The 21,032-nt window shown below is 36.0% G+C and overlaps 2 protein-coding genes across 2 annotated transcripts in view; one reads left to right on the top strand and one right to left on the bottom strand.

Moving 5' to 3' along the window:
• Window positions 1–3,478: 3,478 nt before the first annotated feature.
• Window positions 3,479–6,054, top strand: LOC140136519 (cilia- and flagella-associated protein 90-like). The gene is made up of 3 exons (XM_072158227.1): window positions 3,479–3,721; window positions 5,028–5,144; window positions 5,653–6,054. The coding sequence occupies exons 1-3, from the start codon at window positions 3,569–3,571 to the stop codon at window positions 5,809–5,811; spliced, it is 429 nt and encodes a 142-aa protein (XP_072014328.1). The 5' UTR covers window positions 3,479–3,568; the 3' UTR covers window positions 5,812–6,054.
• Window positions 6,055–14,699: 8,645 nt separating this feature from the next.
• LOC140172480 (uncharacterized) overlaps window positions 14,700–21,032 on the bottom strand; it is a 33,055-nt gene continuing 26,722 nt past the window's right edge. Inside the window, exon 4 of the mRNA XM_072195627.1 lies at window positions 14,700–19,540. Within this exon, the coding sequence (XP_072051728.1) occupies window positions 18,609–19,540 (932 nt within the window). The 3' untranslated portion in view covers window positions 14,700–18,608. The remainder of the gene's footprint in view (window positions 19,541–21,032) is intronic.

Raw genomic sequence — 21,032 nt, 5'->3', positions numbered from 1 at the left:
AATTTTCGCAAACCGGGTATATAATTTATTACAAAGAGCAGCTATTGCATTGAGATTTTCGATTGTAGACGAAACGAACATTATAGCTGCGTACACAATAGCTGCCTTATTTTGAAATCCTGACTGACCACAAGACTGAAGTGGTAGTCTCTTTCGCGGCGCATGAAATAAATATGAACAGGAAAGCTCAGGAAATCTTTACCTCGGCCCTTTCTACACATGCCATATTGATTCTGTTAAACTTTAAACCGTGATGCAGGGTACCAAGCAAACACAAAAATGTTTTTAAAACGTTTATTCAAGAATGTTTTGCATCACGTTTTTAAAAATGATTTATGAATTTATTAAAACGTTTTTAGGCTAGAGCCTATACCCCTTTTAAACCAGTCTGTAAAACGTTGCGTGTTTTCTGGGTACAACATTGAGTAACACAGGTTTATAAGTTATAACGTTTTATTATCAACGTTTTTATACTTACTTTTTAGGGCGTAATATCGATGAAGGTGCCCAAAGATCTGTAGGCCTACCAAACCAAAATCTGTAGGCCTACCACTTCACCCCTCCCAGTTTCCCGAGACCTTCCCATTTTTGCCCCTGCCAAAAAATCTTTGCCCTCCCCCCACGTTAGAGGAGGTACACATAATTATTGCACGCAAGCATTTCTGGTGATCCACAGCCTCACCCCCCCAACACACACACACTTCACAAAGAAAGGTTGAACTACGGGTTTTAAACCACTGAAAATGAACCTCTCTGTGACCCCGGGCTCTGTGAGTAATCCCGGCAGATTAATTTGTTTGGTAAAAAATCATCGTCAAATTTGATACATTGTACACCAAAGCAACACAATGGATGTGGAGAATCAAACTCACAATATTATTATGGAAATAAGTTTTGGGTATCTACTGAAAAATGTCATGAAAGAAGATGCTCATTAGGCCTAAAGCTGAAAAACAAACAAGGGGTCATTGGGTGACTAGAGGGACAGTCGCAGTTCCCCCAAATGGAGTCTGATTAGGAGGAGTGACGGTGCGGGCGGTTTGCCGCGAAGCCCCTCACGGGTGGGATCCAGGGGGCCATCTTAGGGCCCCTGGTGGGGTCCAGGGACAAAGCCCCTGGCGGGGTCCACGGGGTTTTAGCGTTTTAAAAGGCCAAGGAATCCTATTTTGAGGGCTAGGGGAAAATTTCAGAGATTTTTCCTTCCACTTTCCCCCGAAAGACTGATTTCCCCCGATGACCAACAAAAGTGGAGGGGGCTGCTCCCCCCCCCCCCTTTGCGCACTGACGCCGTGACTGTAGAGGGAGTTCAGTAAAACAAAAAGCGGGTCATTGGGTGAGAGCGAGTTGAAAAATGGGGGTTAATGTGGCCGCACATCCTCGTCACCCATGTTTAGTGAGTGCCCCCCCCCCCTCCAGAACAGAGCTCACTAAGGGCGTATTACACTAAATCACTGCGCGAAAGGTGCAATGGTGATGAGTTCTGGTTAAACGTATGGCTACATGAGACAATGTGGTGTCCTTAGGGACCATGTTCTTCGTGAGGTTGGCATGTTCTGATTTAAATGAAAGATGCTAACCTATTAATGACTAAAATAGATATGAAATTATACAAATCGATTTCACAAGAAAAGTAGGCCCTGTCCGAATTACTGCTAACGGAACACGTTTTAATGCTAGTTTTGGCGTTGAAATAGCGGCGTCGCTTTTCAACATTTTTTAATAAAAAACTGAACCTGTAAAGTACCCCAAAATTGAAGCTTAAATAAAATTTCAGTCCTTAATTAATACATGGATGACGTTAAAAAGTGAAAAATATTGTCACGCCTGGTAGAAAACGCCGAAAAGGTGATTTTTACGTGCTTTTCAATGGAGAAGTTATTTGGTGGTTTACGCCCCTAAATCAGAAAGATCAATTTTGCCAAAAAGTAAATTTGAAAATGAACGCGAGGGAATCCAGAATTATTTGTTTTATTTTTGTTTTGTGTATTTGCTTTTGTTTTGTTTTGTTTTTCACTGAAGTGAAAACTGCACTTTTGATTATTTTAAGGGCGTACTACACCCATATATTGGTTTGATTGGTCTAAAAAAATATTTTTTCATTTATAGCAAGGCGATATATGCACGGATCATGTGAAATAAAAAAATAAAAAAATAAATAAATAAAAGGTGCTTTTAAACCATTGTATAGTAGGCCTAAGTCATTTTAGCCCTGTATATTTTTTGTTTACTGTATCCTGGTAACTCAGATGCGTGTTTCATAACAAACCATAATTTATTCTTTTCAACATGTTCAAGTAGGGTACATGAATAGAATACATTAAATCCTTTGTTATACTCTCTATAGAAAATCTAGTGGTGAATGCAAAATATATAACGCTGAATAAATTAAATAAACACTTACACGGCAATGGATGCATAGTCATTAGTCAATTTAATACTATATTGTGTTGTTAGGAGAAGAAAAGGCTATTAGGTCACCGTGTGTCAGGTTATAGGTCAATTGGTTCAGGTCAAATTTAAGCATCAATTTTGAATACGCATGTGAGAGTCTGTAATATCAAAATGAGGAATAATTTGGATATTCTGTCTTTAACTGGATATATATTGAGAAGTGCAAAGTGGATATACTAATATACCTTGGGATGTAAATGGTGAGTACAATTTAGAATGCCTAGTTGAGATGGATTTCACAAATAATTATAAAATATTTACCAAAATCACAAAAGTTAAGCTTACGGAAAACTACCGTACCCAATATGGTGGTAGGCCCTATAGGTGACAAGAAATACAATTTTTTTCAACATTGCTGTAGTATGGTTGTGGTAACCTGTTACCTGTGGCTTAATTAAGTTTCAGTGAAATAATGTCGCAAGTTAAAAATACAAAATATAGCTCAACATTGAAAATAGAAGCATTTTAACCAGTTCCTTTTTGATAGTTGTGGAACACCAAGTTCATGAAGTCATAAAAGAAATCAGGAACCATAGTATTCCCATTTTACATATCAACTTTATTTCCCTAACGTGTTAGCAACACATATCCAAAATTTTAACGAAATCCGTTGATAGCTTTCCAAAATGAAGTGAATTTAAATCATCAGTGATGTACCACCTTTTGGCTTCTACTTTTAAAAGCATGTAAGCTACGTTGATACCGATGCCCGGGTACCGATGCCACCAATAAAACGAGAAGATTTGCCCCTTCATTTTGCATACCACTTTGTCCAATTTTTTTTTTGTAATTTCTTCACAAAATGCAAAAAATGCAAACAAAAAAATCAATGGGTGTAGTACCCCTTAATAGTGTTTTTGTTGTGTTTTGTTTTGTGAACCCGGAAGTGCAAGTAGTAGTGCAAATAGTTTTTGGCGACTGGTAGAAAAGTCTAACCAATCAATTACTTTTTCAACCAATAGGACACGAGCAAGTCCTTAATGAATATTCATATACGCCAGATTTTGCGGGGTTTTACCATGTTTACTTGGATACGGCACAGCTGTTTTCGCTCAGTGTTTTGATCAGTAGCGAGGACATCGGCGTGCAGCAAGCAAGTGACAAAAAGGACAACAAAATGACTGAAAATATGTCGACAGGAAAGAATTTAAAAGATTATCCTGGTTTGTTTGCCAACAAAGAACCAATTGCTGCCAAATCGGCTTTTAGTTACATTCCTACTGTGCGAAATGATCCTAAAGAACAGAATGTTTTTAACAGTGATGGAAAGGTAAGGCCAAATAAAAAAATAAACATGTTTCACGTCCCCTCCCGCTTCCTTTTTTGAGGTTTTTCAAATATTTTTTATTTTTGAAATTCAGTTATAACTTTTCAAAAAATATGTCTAGGAAGTTGGGATGCTTTCTATAGCCTTGTTAAGATACAAGAAACATTTTAGGAAGGTTTTGTGATCATTAGAGGGGTGTAACTCTCAGAACAACAAATAAAAAAGGGCCTCCTCCTTTTTCCAGGCAATATTGTATGTACGGATTGTACGCTAAAACAGCTCTAAGTATGGGTATTTACACCAATTTTGCGATAAAAAATAGAAAATAAAAAGCCCCCTCTTCCTCCTTTTTTTCGAAAACCCGGACGTGAAACATGTTTTATTTTTTACTTAGCCTAAGTTTTTTTGAGTAAGCCAATTGCTAGCAATGCTAGTATTGGTAAGCTTAAAAACTGCATTTGGACGGTGTAAAAAAATGTACCCAGAGAAGATTTCATATGGAAACAGTTCAGACCCAGAACATGATCATGTCAGTAAAATAATATTTTGTTCTGGGTCTGATTATTCGGACTACCAGAGAAGATATGATTCATCTTCTCTAGTGTACCGGATACCGCTTAACGGACGCTTTACCTTTTTTTACAAGCGAGTTTCAATCTATATAAAAAAAAAAAAAAAACAAGGTACTGGAACAGTTTCAGAGTTCTTTTATACTGGGACGTTTATTATGATATACATTGTTTAGAAATTGCTGTTGCTGTGTATGACGGACTATTACAATTTTGGGCGCAACTGTTGAATCTAACAGTAACACATACTACACGGTTAGTTCCAGTAACTGTAACTCGTCAGGTCCGTAGATATCATTATGTTTATGAAAAAGACTGAAGTCTTGCTGGCAGGACTAACTACACGGTGACACACTTATACATATAGTGAGCTAATTAATGTTCACCGAGTCACAGTTTATTCCATGTTGTTCATCAGTTGCACCAAATTTTGCGATCAGTATCACTTCACTACTATCGCTAGTAATAGTTTGACACAGGTCGATGCATGCTCCCTGTTTATTGCGTAACAAGAACAGTTTACACCAAGATCATGCAATAACAAAAATGCCCGCATACAATGCTGCCTATGTGGTCTAGAATATAACGAATGAAGTGTTGATAATTTTGTAGCTTTTCATGATATGTTTTATTCATCCAATCGAGACGGTCATTTTGAATTTTGTCAGAGCCCGGTGTCGGAGACTATCCTATTAAACTTTCTATTTTCATTGATTTTTTATTTTGCTTTTTCATTTCAGGGTAAACCAGTGTGCACATATGATAGATTATTTAACTGGAAAGAGGGATATGATAACAAACTACACAGATGTGACAGAGAACATGCAAAGCTAAAAGGACTCTCAACAAATGATGAGGTAAATAAACATGACCTGGTATGTGACCTAACCAAATGAGGTCAACTGTCTGATTTTTTTTTGTATCTTGTAATTGACATGATAAGTAACTTTTAATGAGTTTCAATCGATAGCAGAAAAATGCAACATTGTCTTCATTTTGTAACAATTGTGTTGTCATGACCATATAACACAAGAAAAACTGGTAGAATTAAATATTACATACATTGTAGACCAATCAGGAATGTGCAAATTTCTGTATCACCCATGAAGCAATATTCAAATGAAATTAAAAATCATCCCCTAAACAGGATTTGAACTGGGACCTCTCCCCCATCCCACCCTACCCAAGCTGGGACATCCTGCATGTCTCATCTAAGAAACTCATTTATCAAGCTTGTAAGAAAATGACATCCCTTCTACCAGACCCAAGGGAAGTAAGTTTTATCTATAAACAAGTAATAATATTAATCCCTAGCAATTAAGCCTACATGTACTTACTGTAACAAATGTTTTCTCTTTCTTCCAGGAAAAGGAGAAAGTCATTCCTACATTAAACTCAACAGAATATGGACACCGATTAGATGAATTTAAAGACAATCCAGACCGTCTCCATGTGCGTGTTGGTCATGTTAACTCTGAATTCTTTAGAAGGACTGGTATCAATATATCTGCTGATACACACTAGTAGGCCTAGCTGTAACATTATTCAGTACATGTGTATCGTAAAATGGACTGTGAGAGTCTCACATCCCTTATCGTATGAATGTAGCCCATGGTGATTGACTGCAACAGCATCCATCCTGAAAATGATGTCAACATTACCAAGGTGACCTTCCGAAATGGTATAGATGTAAAGGAGACCATTAACCACCAGTAATTAGTTAATTGGCTAGCTCAGGTTGGTCAGTGATGCAGAGGGCACACTATATAGCAAGTGTTTTTTTCATGCAGCTGGTCTACATTACAAGACTTGTGATGATCATATTGAATTTACAATCAGGGTACAAAGCATTTGAGTAGGGGGGGGGGAAATAATTAGGGGCCGGGGGGGGGGGGAAAGGGGGGGGGGGGGGGTTAAAGAATTTTTGGCGAGCCGAGAGGGATGCAAGCAATTTTTGACAGGCCGAAATAATTTTTGGATGCCATTTGACAATTTTACCCCACCCCGACTCATAATTATTGCACAGCCCCTAATATATATTTAGAAAACACTGAATTTTACTAAATACTATACTGGTCTTTGTCTTAAAACTCAACCAATCATGTTGGCATATTATAATAGGTATAGGTGTGACCCATTCAAGCAAAAAAGGACAACAGGGAAAGTTCTTTATGGCAGCTCAACAGACCATCTGATATCATATTTTGATGTCATTTAGGAGAAGAAAAAAACCCTTGTTCTACGTGCCCAACCGACCCAAATTTTCTGTTTTGGGATTTTTTCTAAAAATTTGCTGTATGCATGTAAATTCATCCATCCTGGGCACAAAGTAGATTTATTTTGACTGAAAAAAATGTGAGTGAAGGGAGAGATAAAAATTGCAATTTATTTACAGATTTTGGTGATTTTTAGAGTCATCGGCTATAAAATAACGACCGACCTTACTCGAAAGATCTGTACGCCCGTAGAACAGGGTTTTTTTCGTCACCTTACATCAAATTTAAAAAGTTCTTCGTCAGGATGCACAAGGCTGATATTTGATTTTTCACAGCATTGTCCTCATTTTGGTTGGTTGGCTTTCTCTGGGAGGTTCTCTGGTCTTTTGTTGGGTTCCCATCAGGTGTGCTAAAACAGGATCATCCTGTAGATGTGGAACCAAGAGAAGAGATAAAGAACCCAATTGTATATGAACAATTTACTTTTTATATTCTCTGGAATATGGATTTCTCTTCAATGCTAATGCCCTTTGGGATTTCTTCAAAAGTGAACACCAAATTTGGCACCTTTTTGATATTTTATTTTTGTTACTAAATTTATTCTTTCAACCAAAATCCAAGAACCTCTACAGGGGATTTGATTTGCATTCATCTGTTTGTTAAAGATGCACAATTTTGTGATAGAAGATTCTTATTAAAGGGCATTTCGTGATCCACAGCCTCATCCCCCACTTTTCTCAAAAAAAGTTGAGATTTTTATATCACTGGAAACCTCTGGCTACATAATGTTTATGTACAAAATATTTCTTGCAGATTAATTCGTTTTGCAAAGATATCATGAAATTTGAATTTCGTTCTGGTGCACCAGAACGAAAGTACAACGCATTGTCTATGGAGCAGTGTGATACACTAAATCATGCATAACTCGCAAACGCAAAATCGGATTCAACTGAAATTTTGGGAATAGGCTTTTTTCGTGGATATCTACTGAAAAATGTCATAAAAAGAGATTGCTAGGATCACGAAACACTCCTTTAATATTTTTTATAACTTTAAAAAGTAACCATGTACGGTAATATGCATTAATACTTAACTTTACATGGCTGTCATCTTATATAGGAGCTTATAGGGGTAGTAGCATATTTACAGGGGAGGAGCATGGGATGGGATAAAGAAATTCATACAAAAACCAATATATTTTTTACGATTTTAAAGACGCAATAAAATACATGTATAGATACAGATATGATAATGGCAGATATTATAAAATCAATATCGGATTGGAAATTAATTTTGGGAACTTCAGTCTTAAAAAATACCAAATAGACGCTTAGTTTCTCATCATGTTTTGTACATGTATATGTCAGCTAGGCAACAGGCAACCACCACCAGGTGTCCAATCTACCCATTTGGACTTCGATATTTATTCTGCTACCCCAACCCTAAAATTGTAGAAATCGCTTTGCTATCATATCATTCCATTAAAATTTAACCTTTCATTTGGTGTATTAAATTACTCCAGTTGAATCCATACACCCCGTATGGAAGACATGACTCTAAATCTCCCACACAGGGAGTAGATTTCAAATGGAGTCACCCATTTAGGTTAGGTAACTCCATTTGAAATTCACACTCCCTGAAAGTCTTCAATAGGGGGCACTTGGATTTCTGGAATAGCCCAACATTGAGCAATGACAAGTTTATATTCAAAACTGCTTTAAATTTCAAGCAGATTGGACCTCAGAAAATCAGCCTGGACAATTTTTTAATTTTAAAACATTATAATAAGGCCAAAAAAAAAAAAGTGTTTGTTTGCCCAGACATGGGGTAGAAAGGAGTGGGTCGGTAGGTCGATTTCCTTTTTTTTTCTTTTTTTCTTTTTTAAATGTGTAGCCTACATGTGTTGCAGCAAGTGGTGTAAGAGAAAATATACGACATTCAGCCTTACATTTTGTACTTGTGTCAAACTTTAATTATAGGTTAATGAACGTGTAATTACTTGTTGGGAGAGAAATTAGACAAAAATACTGCATGCGCGCTGATGTTGATGCGTAGCGCAAGTGCATTATTTAGTCTAATTTCTCGAGCAACAAGTATTAAAAACGTGTTCATTAACCTATTTGAATAGTATTTCCTACACAAGAAGAAAAAACATGTGATTTTTGTTGTTTTTATAAGAAAACTATCACTAAAAATTTTGGAAAATAGGACCAAATAAAATGCATCAACCCGCCTAAAGAGCGCCTGAAAGCACTGCTGCGTTGTATGCGGATTGCACATTATATACAACCAATGTACTCCACATACTCTTCTAACCGCTTTTCTGATTGGCTGCTTTGATCTATGAATGTATATTTCAACCTTACCACCATATAAAGTTTAACCTCTTTGGTAACAAAATCGGGCTGGAGTACAAAATCCCAGACCATACCTGTACATGTACTTGTCGTGCTTGGTTCTCTATATTGATGTTGATTGATGGTAAAATATTGTTGGCATGGTTGGGAAGGGCTAAATGGGAAAAATGAATGCTGTGATTGCCAGGAATATTAACTTTCAAGTGTCATTTGGCATTTTTATGGGGAAAAACATCATTTTCTTTATTTTTATATCATTGTAAAAAAAAAAAAAAAAAAAAAAAAAAAAAGTGTATGATGTTTTTTTAATTTTTGGGTCGGTCGTGTCTGGGCAAACAAACACTTTTTTTTTTTTGGCCTAAGGTTAAATTTGCAAACAAACAAAACCAAGAGTGAGGGTTAAATTTTCTTGGAATTATAAATGTGACTACTAGTATAATGCACAACTTTTTCATAAAACGCAATTATTATCTGTGTATAATATTATGTACCTGTATGTATATAGTTATCTAAGGATGTAGTATTTTTATGTGAGATAGTACTGTAATATTCTTGTAACTTAATAAATAATAAATAATGCAAAATATTATGCAGAACAAGATTTTCCATGAATTTGTGTGCCTTAATCACCAGCCATTGTTTTCCAGGGATACACCTTCCCCAATCAAACACATTTCTCTTGCATTTTATCATCTTCTACTCTTCCCTAGAAAAAATCATTATGATACCAAATCCCCGGGACCAAATCTAAACACCATACCATGGAATTCACCATATCACGTCCAAGCTCACATAATTTGGGCGCCCCATTCCTTTTTTAAAGGAATTTTTATTTTTAATATGTGTGTATTAAGCATCCATGGTTTGCATCCCATGTGTATCCATGCTTAGTGTTTATAAATAATTTGGTGGTGGTGGGTGTTGGGCAAAATGGATGGGGTCAAAAAAGTTTTAGGTCTCCAAAAAGGGGAATTTGTTTTGCTCCTAAGGGGGGGGGTCAAAATGTTTAACAAGAAAAGAACAAGACTTACATTTTTGCGCACATTGTACCAATAAAGCCCTTTTTATCCGGATCATTTACAAAAATAGTGTAAAATTTTTTGCACGCTTGTATGTATGCACATTATCCCATTTAAAAAGCCTTTTTGGAATCTTAAATACTTCACATTAGAAAAGGGTATATGTGACCTAATTTAGTCCACTCATGTAGGTTAGGGTTATAGTTATAGTTAAAACTATGAACATGTAAAAATGTTTAACTTCACAACCAAATCAGCTATAAACATGGGGTTTACTTTGTCTTAAGCATTAAAAATCTTGAATATGTGCCCAGATAATACTCTTACTGCACAAATGAAGTTGTTTTTGGAAAGGGGGGATAAAAAGTTTTATATGTCTAAAGAGGTGGTCAAAAATAGTTTCTGGTTCTCTGGAGGGGGGTCAAAAGACATCACCAACTGTCACACTCTAAATAATGGACCTTACAGAGAGTCTGATCTTCTTTTATGTATTTCATCAGTTCTTTTTCTTTATTTACACTAGATGAAATTCAACAAAAACAAAATACAAATTAAGTTATAAATAAAGAAATAATTACATGTAGATGGTTTACAATGTAACATATTTACATTTTTTCTAAACAAAAATGGAATACTGAAAAAAAGTGTTTGGGAATTACCAGAGATGTGTTCTTACATATAAAATACATTCATAACAAAGCCAGTTTTTATAAGCACTTTGAAATTGTCAATACAAACTACCAGTCACTTAATGTATTCATATCACTACAATGACCATCCATAAATTACAAGTACATTGTACATTATTGTCCCAAAATAACATCAATATGATGTGATGGTACAATCCAACCTGCCTTATCCAGACCTACAAATGTACTATACAGATCTCTATGTTATGTGATACATGTGATCATCATAGGAAAACATTTAAGGGATGGGGTATGAACGTTTGGACAGTATTTATTGTGGGACATTAGAGCACATCAGACATATCGAATTGCATTCTGAATACAAAGAATGTCCTTCTGATGTCAAATATTTTTGATTATTTGAAATTCGCAATGTAATACACATTTATGGCAAATGATTAAAAATTGATATTTTGATATTTAACAGTACTCGAAGTAAACTTTATAAATCTGATGATTTAAACTCAAAGAGTATGTAGGTGGGATGAAAAGCCGACGATCAATTGAAAATTTTGACCTTTCAGTATTGAAGATATGGATTTTTTTCCCCAAAACACCAAAAAAACAGATCTTTTGGGAAAAAAATCCATATCTGCAATATGAAAGGTCAAAATTTTCCAATGGTTCGTCGGTTTTTCCTCCCAGCTACATACACTTTAAGAATATATCATTAGATTTATCAAATTAACTTCGATGACTGTTATATATCAAAAATTGCAAAAATATCAAATTTTTATAATTTGTCATGAAATTTGTATTATATCGTGAATTTCAAAAAATGAAAATTATTTGATATCAGAAAGACATTCTTCGTATTCAGAATGCAATTTGATATGCCCGATGTGCTCTAATGTCCCACAATAAATACTGTCCAAATGTTCATTCATACCCCATCCCTTAATTTCATGTTTTGAAGTATTTTGGACACTTCTGTTGCAAACTACATCACTCAAAATAACCATCTTTCATCATTATTACCCCATATCATTGGGCAGTAAAAACCTGAACATGTTTAAAGCAAAACCTCCCATATAACTGGTTGGCAGTTTTGTTTTAAACATATTCAGCAGCCACAAACACATATGAGGTTTTTCCTGCCCAACAACAATATTTTGAGTAGCTTTTGCTGTCCCAATTTGAGTGCAGAATATTATACACAAGTCACTTTTACGTGGCTGGATAAATGAGGTTGGACTGCATGTGATACACGTAATCACTGATATGACATGCACATTTGTATTACACTGGTTACTTGTTTTTCAGAAATGCTATGTTTTGATGCAAACCACAGTGAAACTGAACTTCTCTTTACCAAGTATACAATGTAGGCAATTTATAAGTTGCTGAAACAAAACACCTTGAGTTGACGGCACTTGTTTTTACCTATAGCAACATTTGCCTTGGTTGAGTCACACATATTTGTTTTTAATTTGACACAAAGGAACCAAGTTTCCCAACAATGATATATGCATGATGTTATGAATCCGAGTGGTTAAAATATTAGTCTTAATCCACAAATTAATTGAAACAATAATATTAACAAGCACATTGTGGTTACAATTAAAGCTGATTCATGCTTTTCTTAAAAGGGCATTTTGTGATCCATTGCCTCATCCCCCCACTTTTCTCAAAAAACGTTGAGATTTTTATACCACTGGAAACCTATGGCTGCATAATGTTTATGTACAAATTTTTTTTACAGATTAATTTGTTTAGCAAAAATATTGTGACATTTTAATTAGGTTCTGGTATACCAGAACGAAATTACAACACATTGTCTATAGAGCAGTGTAATACTCATAATCATGCATAACTCGCAAACACCAAATCAAAGCCAACTGAAATTTTGGGAATAAGCTTTTTTTCGTGTATATCTAATGAAAAAATCATGAAAAGAGAATGCTAGGATCACAAAATACTCTAAGTTTACACTTCAGAATAGGTTTTGGCAAATGAGACCTGTTCTCACAAATTGAGCTGAAAGTCACCAATGTTTGACGCGTAATCTGCCAATCAGATTATCAGTCTGTTGTTACCATTGTGAGACGATTGAATCAGCCAATCAGAACCCCACTTCTGTGTTTACGTTGTGCAAACAACTGCTATTCTTCTTTGCCAGAAATTGTAATTCACCCCATTCAATGGTGTGTATTTGGTGAAAATCATTGCTCTATTTCTCAGAACTGTATTGGTACTTACAAATAAGAACCCCTTGACAAATTGTACCATACCTAAGTAAGTAAATAGAATGTTCCAGGTTTAGTAGGAACAAGTCGCAAAAGACTTTGAAAGATATTACAAACACTTTACTACCCATTACTAAATTCAAAAGAATGGTACCATTACTCATCAGATGACAGACATGTTATGCATGGAGAGTATAGCGTATCTTCTGATAAAGAATTGAGGGAAATGTAAGTAATATGCATTGCAAAATGTTCCCCAAGTTTGGGTATCTTTCCTTGAGTTCTGCTGGTATTTAATGCAATTTCTTCAAAAATACGGAAATAGCTTAGGGGCTGGCATTTTCTTGGAAGGGGGGTCCCAAATATGTTGGTGACCGGAGTCAATTTTTTATGACCCCTATCGCGGGCAAATTTTTTTTACGACCCCCTATCGTGGGTCGAAAAAATTTTATGACCACCCCCTTCCAACTACACAGACTCAAGAAAAATTATTCAATGCCGGAACCAAGGCGCGGAGCGCGTCAAAACTCAAAAGTGAAGAAAGTGTGTGGAGCGCGTTAAAATTTTTATTGTACGTGTAAAGAAGGCGCGCGGAGTGTGTAAAAATTTTGCATAGATTGTATGCACATTTCGATTGCGAAGTTAAAGAATGCGCGCAGCGCGCGAACATTTTGAGTCACCAGCCCTGTATTTTTGGGACCCCCCTTCCGAAGAAAATGCTACCTCCCTTATTTGAACCAAATTTTGTAGTTTTTGCAGAGTAAGATCATATTTCATTATCTTGCATGTCAATCCAATCAGGCAGATACTGCAGTGTTACATGTGGGTCTTTATTAAAGCCTTAATGTACGATTTCTGTCAAATTTTGATTTTATTATTCTTTATTCAAAATGTTGAAATACTATTAGTTATAACTGACGAGAAGGGTTTCTGTTCATTTTGAGCTGAAAGGTAAAGTGAAAGAAACCCCACTGGTTATTTTGGACATTTAACACGCAGTTCTATGGGAGGACATACATGTAATAATCATAATTTTTAAATGATGATGATGACAACAGATTTGGCCGATTCCATTTAGGTACAAGTTGGGACATGTGTAAACATTACAAATATGCAAAAAAATCAGGTTTGAAAAAAATTAACCAATTTCATATTATAAGATCGTACATTATGGCCTTATAGATTATTGCCTCCTTTACCTATACTTTTTTCAACTCATAATATGCAATAGGTATTGTTACTGTGTGTAGTCCCAACTTCTCACATTATAAATTTGCAATAGCATGTCAGTCGTGCATTACATGAAGCGCACACAGCATAGGTACCACCTGTGTGTAGTACGCTATCTATCAATCCCATGTCTCACCTATTTCAAATTGATACATATTAACACAAACTCTACAATGTAGCTGTTAACAAAAAACTTTGATACATTAACAAATTATCGGCCCAAGCAACTTTTGTGTGATAGTTATGTGCTTACTATCGAGCACTTTTAAAACATGCAAACATGAAGAGCACCATCCACAAAAGTGTAAAGGGTTTTGAGCAAATCATCGATACACATAGTTATATACGAACAAGTAAACCGGCAAATGTGTGTCTCAACACCATTAGCTCTGTTGGTAAGTGCCGGACTTTGGTCAATTTCGAAAGCGCTCAATAGTAAGCACATATGCTAACTATCAAGGTTTTACGGTATAGTCCCAAGTTTATTATGTTTATAATTATACATTTAAAACAAATCATCAGCCCAAGCAACTTTGTGTTAACAAGTTTCACTATACAGATTATATGAAGCGAGTTGTTTTACTTTTGAAATGGCGACTACTGTACTATGATATTAAGTATTACAGGGAATTTGCATTGAATGCAAGAATTTGGCACATGTTTAGGTTATTGAATGCATTGGCGTATATGAAAACAAAATTGCATTTTAAAAAAAAAAAGAACTTGTGTGATCCTCAAAATGTGAATTCATTGTTGCGCAATTTATTTTTATTATTTCAGACGAGGGTCACTTTGCATAATATTACTACATTTACGCTGCAGCTGACATCCTGAAATAGCATAATATGTATTCCACTGGCTACCAGCATCCACTCCAATACAATGCTCATGAATGAAACAGAAATTCAAAATTCATCTTAAAATAAATAAGAAAATTTAAACAACTTTTTCAACATATTCTCAACAAAAATACAGAATGCAAATGACTGATTTTATTTTAGTGTTGCTTGAATGATCAAACCCAACACAGCCAATCAGTCGATTTCACTTGGCTATGCGCTGAGACTCGAGTCATATACATGTACCTAAACTTTGTCATACCTTGAGTTTGGTAGTGACGTCAATGCCTTCACACGATCGTGCAGCAAGCGTGTCGACAAAACGCCCTTGTATGTGTCTGTATATGCCCGGTGGAATTAAAATATTAAGCGTATATTCGATATTGCGACCAGCAAAATATGCTGCTTAGTCAGTGCCAAACTTGAGGTAAAACAAAGTATACATATTTTAGTTGTAGACTATCCATGTCCATGGATTTCTGAATCAAATCTTTACATAAATCTCTTGGTCTTAGGTCCCAACTACAAACACTACCATCAAAATACAGAACAACTGTATCCGACGATAAAAGTTTCAAATTTAGAATATAAATAAAACAAATGTAAATACATTTTTCAAGCACTGGTATTTGCCAGATCTCTAACAGAACAATAATAACTTACACAGATATGTCCAATAAAATAATGTAATAGAAACAATCAAATGAGAATTGAAAACTGATGACAACATCATTTGTATTTTTGATCCAGATATTTCAGAGAAATCATTCCCATCATCAGAAGTGTAATACTGTAGATGTAATAACATGTAGGTCGACTGACTAATAATCCTCTACTTCAAGACATATTGGCAATGTCATTTTTTCTTTGGGAACAGTGTTTCTATTCGCCCTAGAAGTGATGATGTAAGAGGATTAACTATAACAATAACAATAGGTTAAAACAATTTTTGAATATATCACACTGCACTACCGGTAGTTTCATAAGGTACCTCTCTGTATTGAACCATAGATGTCATCGAACAGGGATAAAGACCTGGATCGTAATTCTATAAAATATTCATATCATGCTCGCACTGTAAGTTTAGTATCTTTGAAAAGAGGGGCATTGTATTCAATCTATTGCAGACATACACATGTGATGAGTTCAACCCGATAAGTAATAGTGCAGGGCAATCTATTCAAAAATTGTTTTAAACTATTGCTATGGTAGTTAATCCTGTTACATCACTTCTACAGCAAATAGTCCATTTGACTTCCACGAGACGGGAGCGTCGATGTGTTATACAAGTGCCATCAAAGGTGGTGCATCTGTAGCTCACAATGATGTGTGAAGTGACTGTGCCCTACAGATACACCACCTTTGTTCGTGCGTGCATCACACACGGACACTTCTGTCGCGATCGTGGAAGCCAAATGAACTGTAGTTAAGAATTAGGAAGTTCATAGTCCCTGTGTCAAGGGTAAAAACAGCAGAGTGTGATGCGGTCTCTACGTATGTGAAGCCCAAATGAGGTAGATTTTGTGTGAAACTGGAAGTAATAAACTTGCAACCAAACAAGAGTTAAAATACTGACTGCATGTTTTCTGCCAGGCCAATAAGAGATACAGAGACCCTTTGCCCGAGAAAGTTCTTGTTAAAAGCAGCTCCAGGTCAGGTTACACACGAGGCTAACAGGGAGCTATTGCAGGGTAACCGGTAGGAAAACCAGTTTGGTTATTTTTACCCTTGTGTGTGATTGCTGTTAACCAGTTTTAAATTCTCATCTGTATTTATAAATCCATTCATTCACAACAATGTTTTTGTCACAACTGAAAATCAAAACCACTTCTTGTACATAACATCAAATTATGTAAATTTAAACAAAATAATGCAAGACTTTGCACAAACAAAATAATAAGAAAATAAATAAACATACTTTTTGTGTCAGTTTAACTGAACATTAAAAATGACACAGAATACAATACATCTTTACTAAATCGGTAATAACTGCCAATTTCCTTAATTGGTCAGGGAAATAAACAAACTGATTTGCTTTACATTTATAGACATGCATTCATTTTTGGATCACTTGACATTGTACAGATTGCTGTAAGGACTGTTGATATATTGATAATAATCATGGAGCTTCATGATAATAATCAATAAATCGACTATCCTTATAATAATATTGATATCGCAGATATCACTTTCGATATATCCAAGTGGCTAATAAATGAAAAAAAGTATTGAAAAATAGACTGAAATTGAGCAATTGTCCTAGGTTATATGTGATGTGATCAAGCAAAATCAGTCGGAAGTTGGATATATTGATTTTCAGATATAACAAAACAAAGACTATAGTTTCTTTTGCTGCATATTATTTTGGAAACACTTCAACTGTTCATATCTTTGGAACTAAATGTTTGATTTCAACAGGGTTTTCTGCAAAGTATAGCTTTGCAAATGCTTTATACAATCATGTATAAAAACTGAAAATTGAATATGCCTGACTTCAGACTGATTTTGCTTGATCCCACCACATGATGATATCGTACTACTGAGGTTCCAAGGAGAAAGCCTTTCCATGCCAGCAACAAATGATGGTTATCATGTATGAACGAATGTAGAAGATATGAGGAAAATTGGTAGGAAAATTGATTTATCGATATTGAGTGGCTAATATATATATCGATATGTTGCAGCTAGATAAACTGTCAAATCATATCCCTTGCACCCAAATCAAATAGTAAAATAGAATTCTTATTCAATTTGAATACTTCATTTTTTATATTTTAACATGATTTAGAACTTCTTGATATTCGCAATTATTTTTGGTTCTCAATAGGCAGCCACCGGCCTGTCAACCAACTGTGGTTAGCCCTTTTGAGCATTTTTAGGAAAGCCAAGGGCAAATTTGTTCAACAGTTTAAGTTTAGCTTAGTCTATTTACTGATGTTTCTGTCAACAACATACATGTAAAGAGACATCACTTTAAAAACATCATCGGGTACAAAATGGGTAGATATTTCAAATAATTGCAATAAACTTTTCTTCAAACATATGCAGAAATGACAAAGGTAGTATAAAGAATAACAACATTTGTTTTTAAGGTATTTGGCTATACTAGGGCAGTGCTTCATAGATAAATTATCATTTATCCATCTTAATCTTCAGAATGACTTTATGCTTGATGTGCAACGCTACATGTTCAGGGACATCTAGCACAGTTAGAGTGGTGAAACTGCAACGTCTGCACTTATACTGGACAACGACAAAATTTATGTTGTTGCCATCAGGACCTTTTCGCGACCGTTGCTTTTCTTCTTTGGTGAAATGTTCCTTCAAGATATCTTCTATGGTCAAGAATAAATCATCTCCTTGTGATCCATCGTCACTGTCCACATTTGATTGTCCTTTTTGCATCATTTTACTTGTCTCCATGTCATCACTACCTACGCTCATGATGTCCGACGCTGTTTCGTCGACCAGATCAATCACTTCAGCAGTTTGGGAAGCATCGGATTTGGAATCGCAGCTTTCGCCGCTCGGCTGCTTTGGAGGGACTTGTTTCTCTCCCAAAGCAGCTTGGGATTGCTTGCCAATTTCAGCATCTTTGGTACTGGAAGACTGATGACCTTGTTTGACCTGAGAGAAAAGGTCATGTTCAAGATTTCTAATAGGTGTATTTCCGTAATGCATATTCCTTCCCAATGTTCTTGATCCATCAAGTGGGGATAGTCTCTTAACAGGACTTCTTGTAAATTTGCCCCACCGTATATTCCTCTCTCTGGTTAAAATTCGACTCAAAACCGAGTGAAATTTTGCTTCGCTCTTCGAACCCCTTGCCCGACTAGCCTAACCTGGTGCTTGGAGTTGTGGCGAAGATTTTTTCTTCCCTCCCATTTTCTACGACTAGGTTTCGTTCTGTGTGGCATGATGACCCTACTTGACGGTGATCTTTTCAACTTTGACACTGGTCTCAATTTGAGTGGAGACAAGTCTTGTTCTATCCCCGAATCTAAATCGGAGGGATTCTTTATGAGCGATTTCCATTTAATAGTCTTACCAATATGATTTTCTAAATGCTGTTTTAACGCCACACCTCTCAACCCTGTTACTCCACATTCAGGACACGAATAAGATGGCTTTCCAAAAGTGACCTTGTCCGACAATGGCGACACAATAGACGAGTACTTCACAATATGCTCACAAAAGTAAGCTTCAACATCGGGCATGCTGCACACAATCACATCATTGGGGTTGTGGCGCAACTCATCCATATTCCTAGAAGGATTATCTCTCGAGGGTTCGATTCCTGTCACAGCATTGCTGACTCCTCTGTTCGTAGTAGTCCATTCAGGCAAATCAGTACCAGTTGGTGGAGCACCATTATCATCACCTGTCACTGATACACCTGTTATGCTCTCTTGGCTATCCTCTTCTTGAGAGGCAATCTCAGGATGCTGACTTTCAGAGCACACTTGGCTTGATTCTTCCTGAGATGAATCCTCAATTAGTTCTATGATATCCCCATCACTTGACGCATCGTCCGCATCATCTTGATGCACATTGGATGTATCACCAGATAACTTTCTCTGTTTTGAAAGTGCTCCGTCGGCTTCTAGATTGGTCTCCTCGCTGGACAACGTTTTTCTTTTTCTGTTAGATGAATCGTCAGCAATGCATTGACTTGGTCCAGTACTTGGGTCTATGTGATGTTGCTGAGCAGGACCACCTATTAAATATGTAAAAAGAGAATTAAGAATTAATTTATTAAATGCTGTTAAATGTATTAGGCACAAAAAAGGGTTGTCTGAGAGATCTGCGCGCATTATAGATATGTGAAATTGGATTTGCAGCATAGCCCTATGTGATCACCTTTTTTTTATTTGTCAAAAAAAAAAAAAAAAATGGAAAAAAAAACACCAAAGAAAAAAGTGGCCAAAAGTGCAATAACAAAAGAAATCCAGCATAGCGCGCAGTTTATTTTCAAAATAAAAACAAACAAACTGCATAGCTTTCTGACCAAATGTTTCTGAGACAAACCCTTTTTTGGACTTAATTACAATTTAGGGGGATGTCATTTTCTTTGGTCATGAATATGTCGGTGACCAGAGTCAATTTTTTATGATGCCACCGCTTATCGTGGGCTAAAAAAAAATTATAACTCCCCTATCTCGGGCTGAAAATTTTCATGACCCCATTCCGCCCACACAGACTCAATCCGTTGTTGGAAGTGAGGCACGAAGCGTGTAAAAACTTTTGATTGTAAGTGAAAAGAAATAGTTTGGAGCGCGCCAATTTTTTTAAATTGTAAAAGAACTTGTACAGAGCGTGGGAAACGTTTGCATTATATAACCAAAGATTGCGCACAGATTTTGATTGTAAGTTATTAGAATGCACATATTTCGAGTCACCAGCCCTTAAAAATTTTATAACCCCCTATTTTTGGTGTAAAAAAGTTATGACCCCCTCTTTTGGGCATAAAAATTCTATGACCCCCCCCAGTACATTCATGACACCCCTCCCCATGTAAATGTGACACGATCTGGTCCATGGGGGCCAAAGGAGGCATTTTTGAAAATTGAGTTACTGTAATTATTACATTACACATACAATAGGCTATCATTTACTGAAAATACCAAAGGTCTTGCATACTTGGTTCTAAAGTTGTGAAGATTTTTGATGTCTATTTTCTTATGTATTTCATTGTTTTTTACTCCATATTTTTACATTTATCTCAGTTTCAAATTTGCCGCCTTTGGCCCCCATGGACCAGATCGTGTCACAAATGTGCTTGCATATCAGGCTCCTGACTGCATTTGGTGCTGTGGAAACAGTTAACATCAAGGCTTGAAATCGGCACCTGCTGTTAGCAATCCAGGTAAACAACAGCAACTAATGCAATCTGTGATAATGAGCAAATTTGCGTTCTATCTCTAGGGTCAAAAGTCAAAACGACTATGTGGTCGCAGGACTTACAGCACTGTTCATGTGGTTGTAGGACCACAGAACTTCTAGTTTCATATTGTGTTATTCTATCTTACATTGAGGCCTGCGATTAAAGGAGTGTGACCCCATCGACACCCTCTTCCCCCATTTTTCTTCATCAAAATTTTGGTATCAGAAGAAAGCTCATATTTTTCTCATTACTTTAACGGCCAAGATATGTCTCGTTTAGATTGTGTAAACAAAAACGTTGTGGTAACCACAATTGGAAGTATGGG

The sequence above is a fragment of the Amphiura filiformis genome, chromosome 16 (assembly GCF_039555335.1).
Source record: "Amphiura filiformis chromosome 16, Afil_fr2py, whole genome shotgun sequence".
Classification (NCBI taxonomy): domain Eukaryota; kingdom Metazoa; phylum Echinodermata; class Ophiuroidea; order Amphilepidida; family Amphiuridae; genus Amphiura; species Amphiura filiformis.
This window is presented reverse-complemented; position numbering and strand designations above follow the sequence as displayed.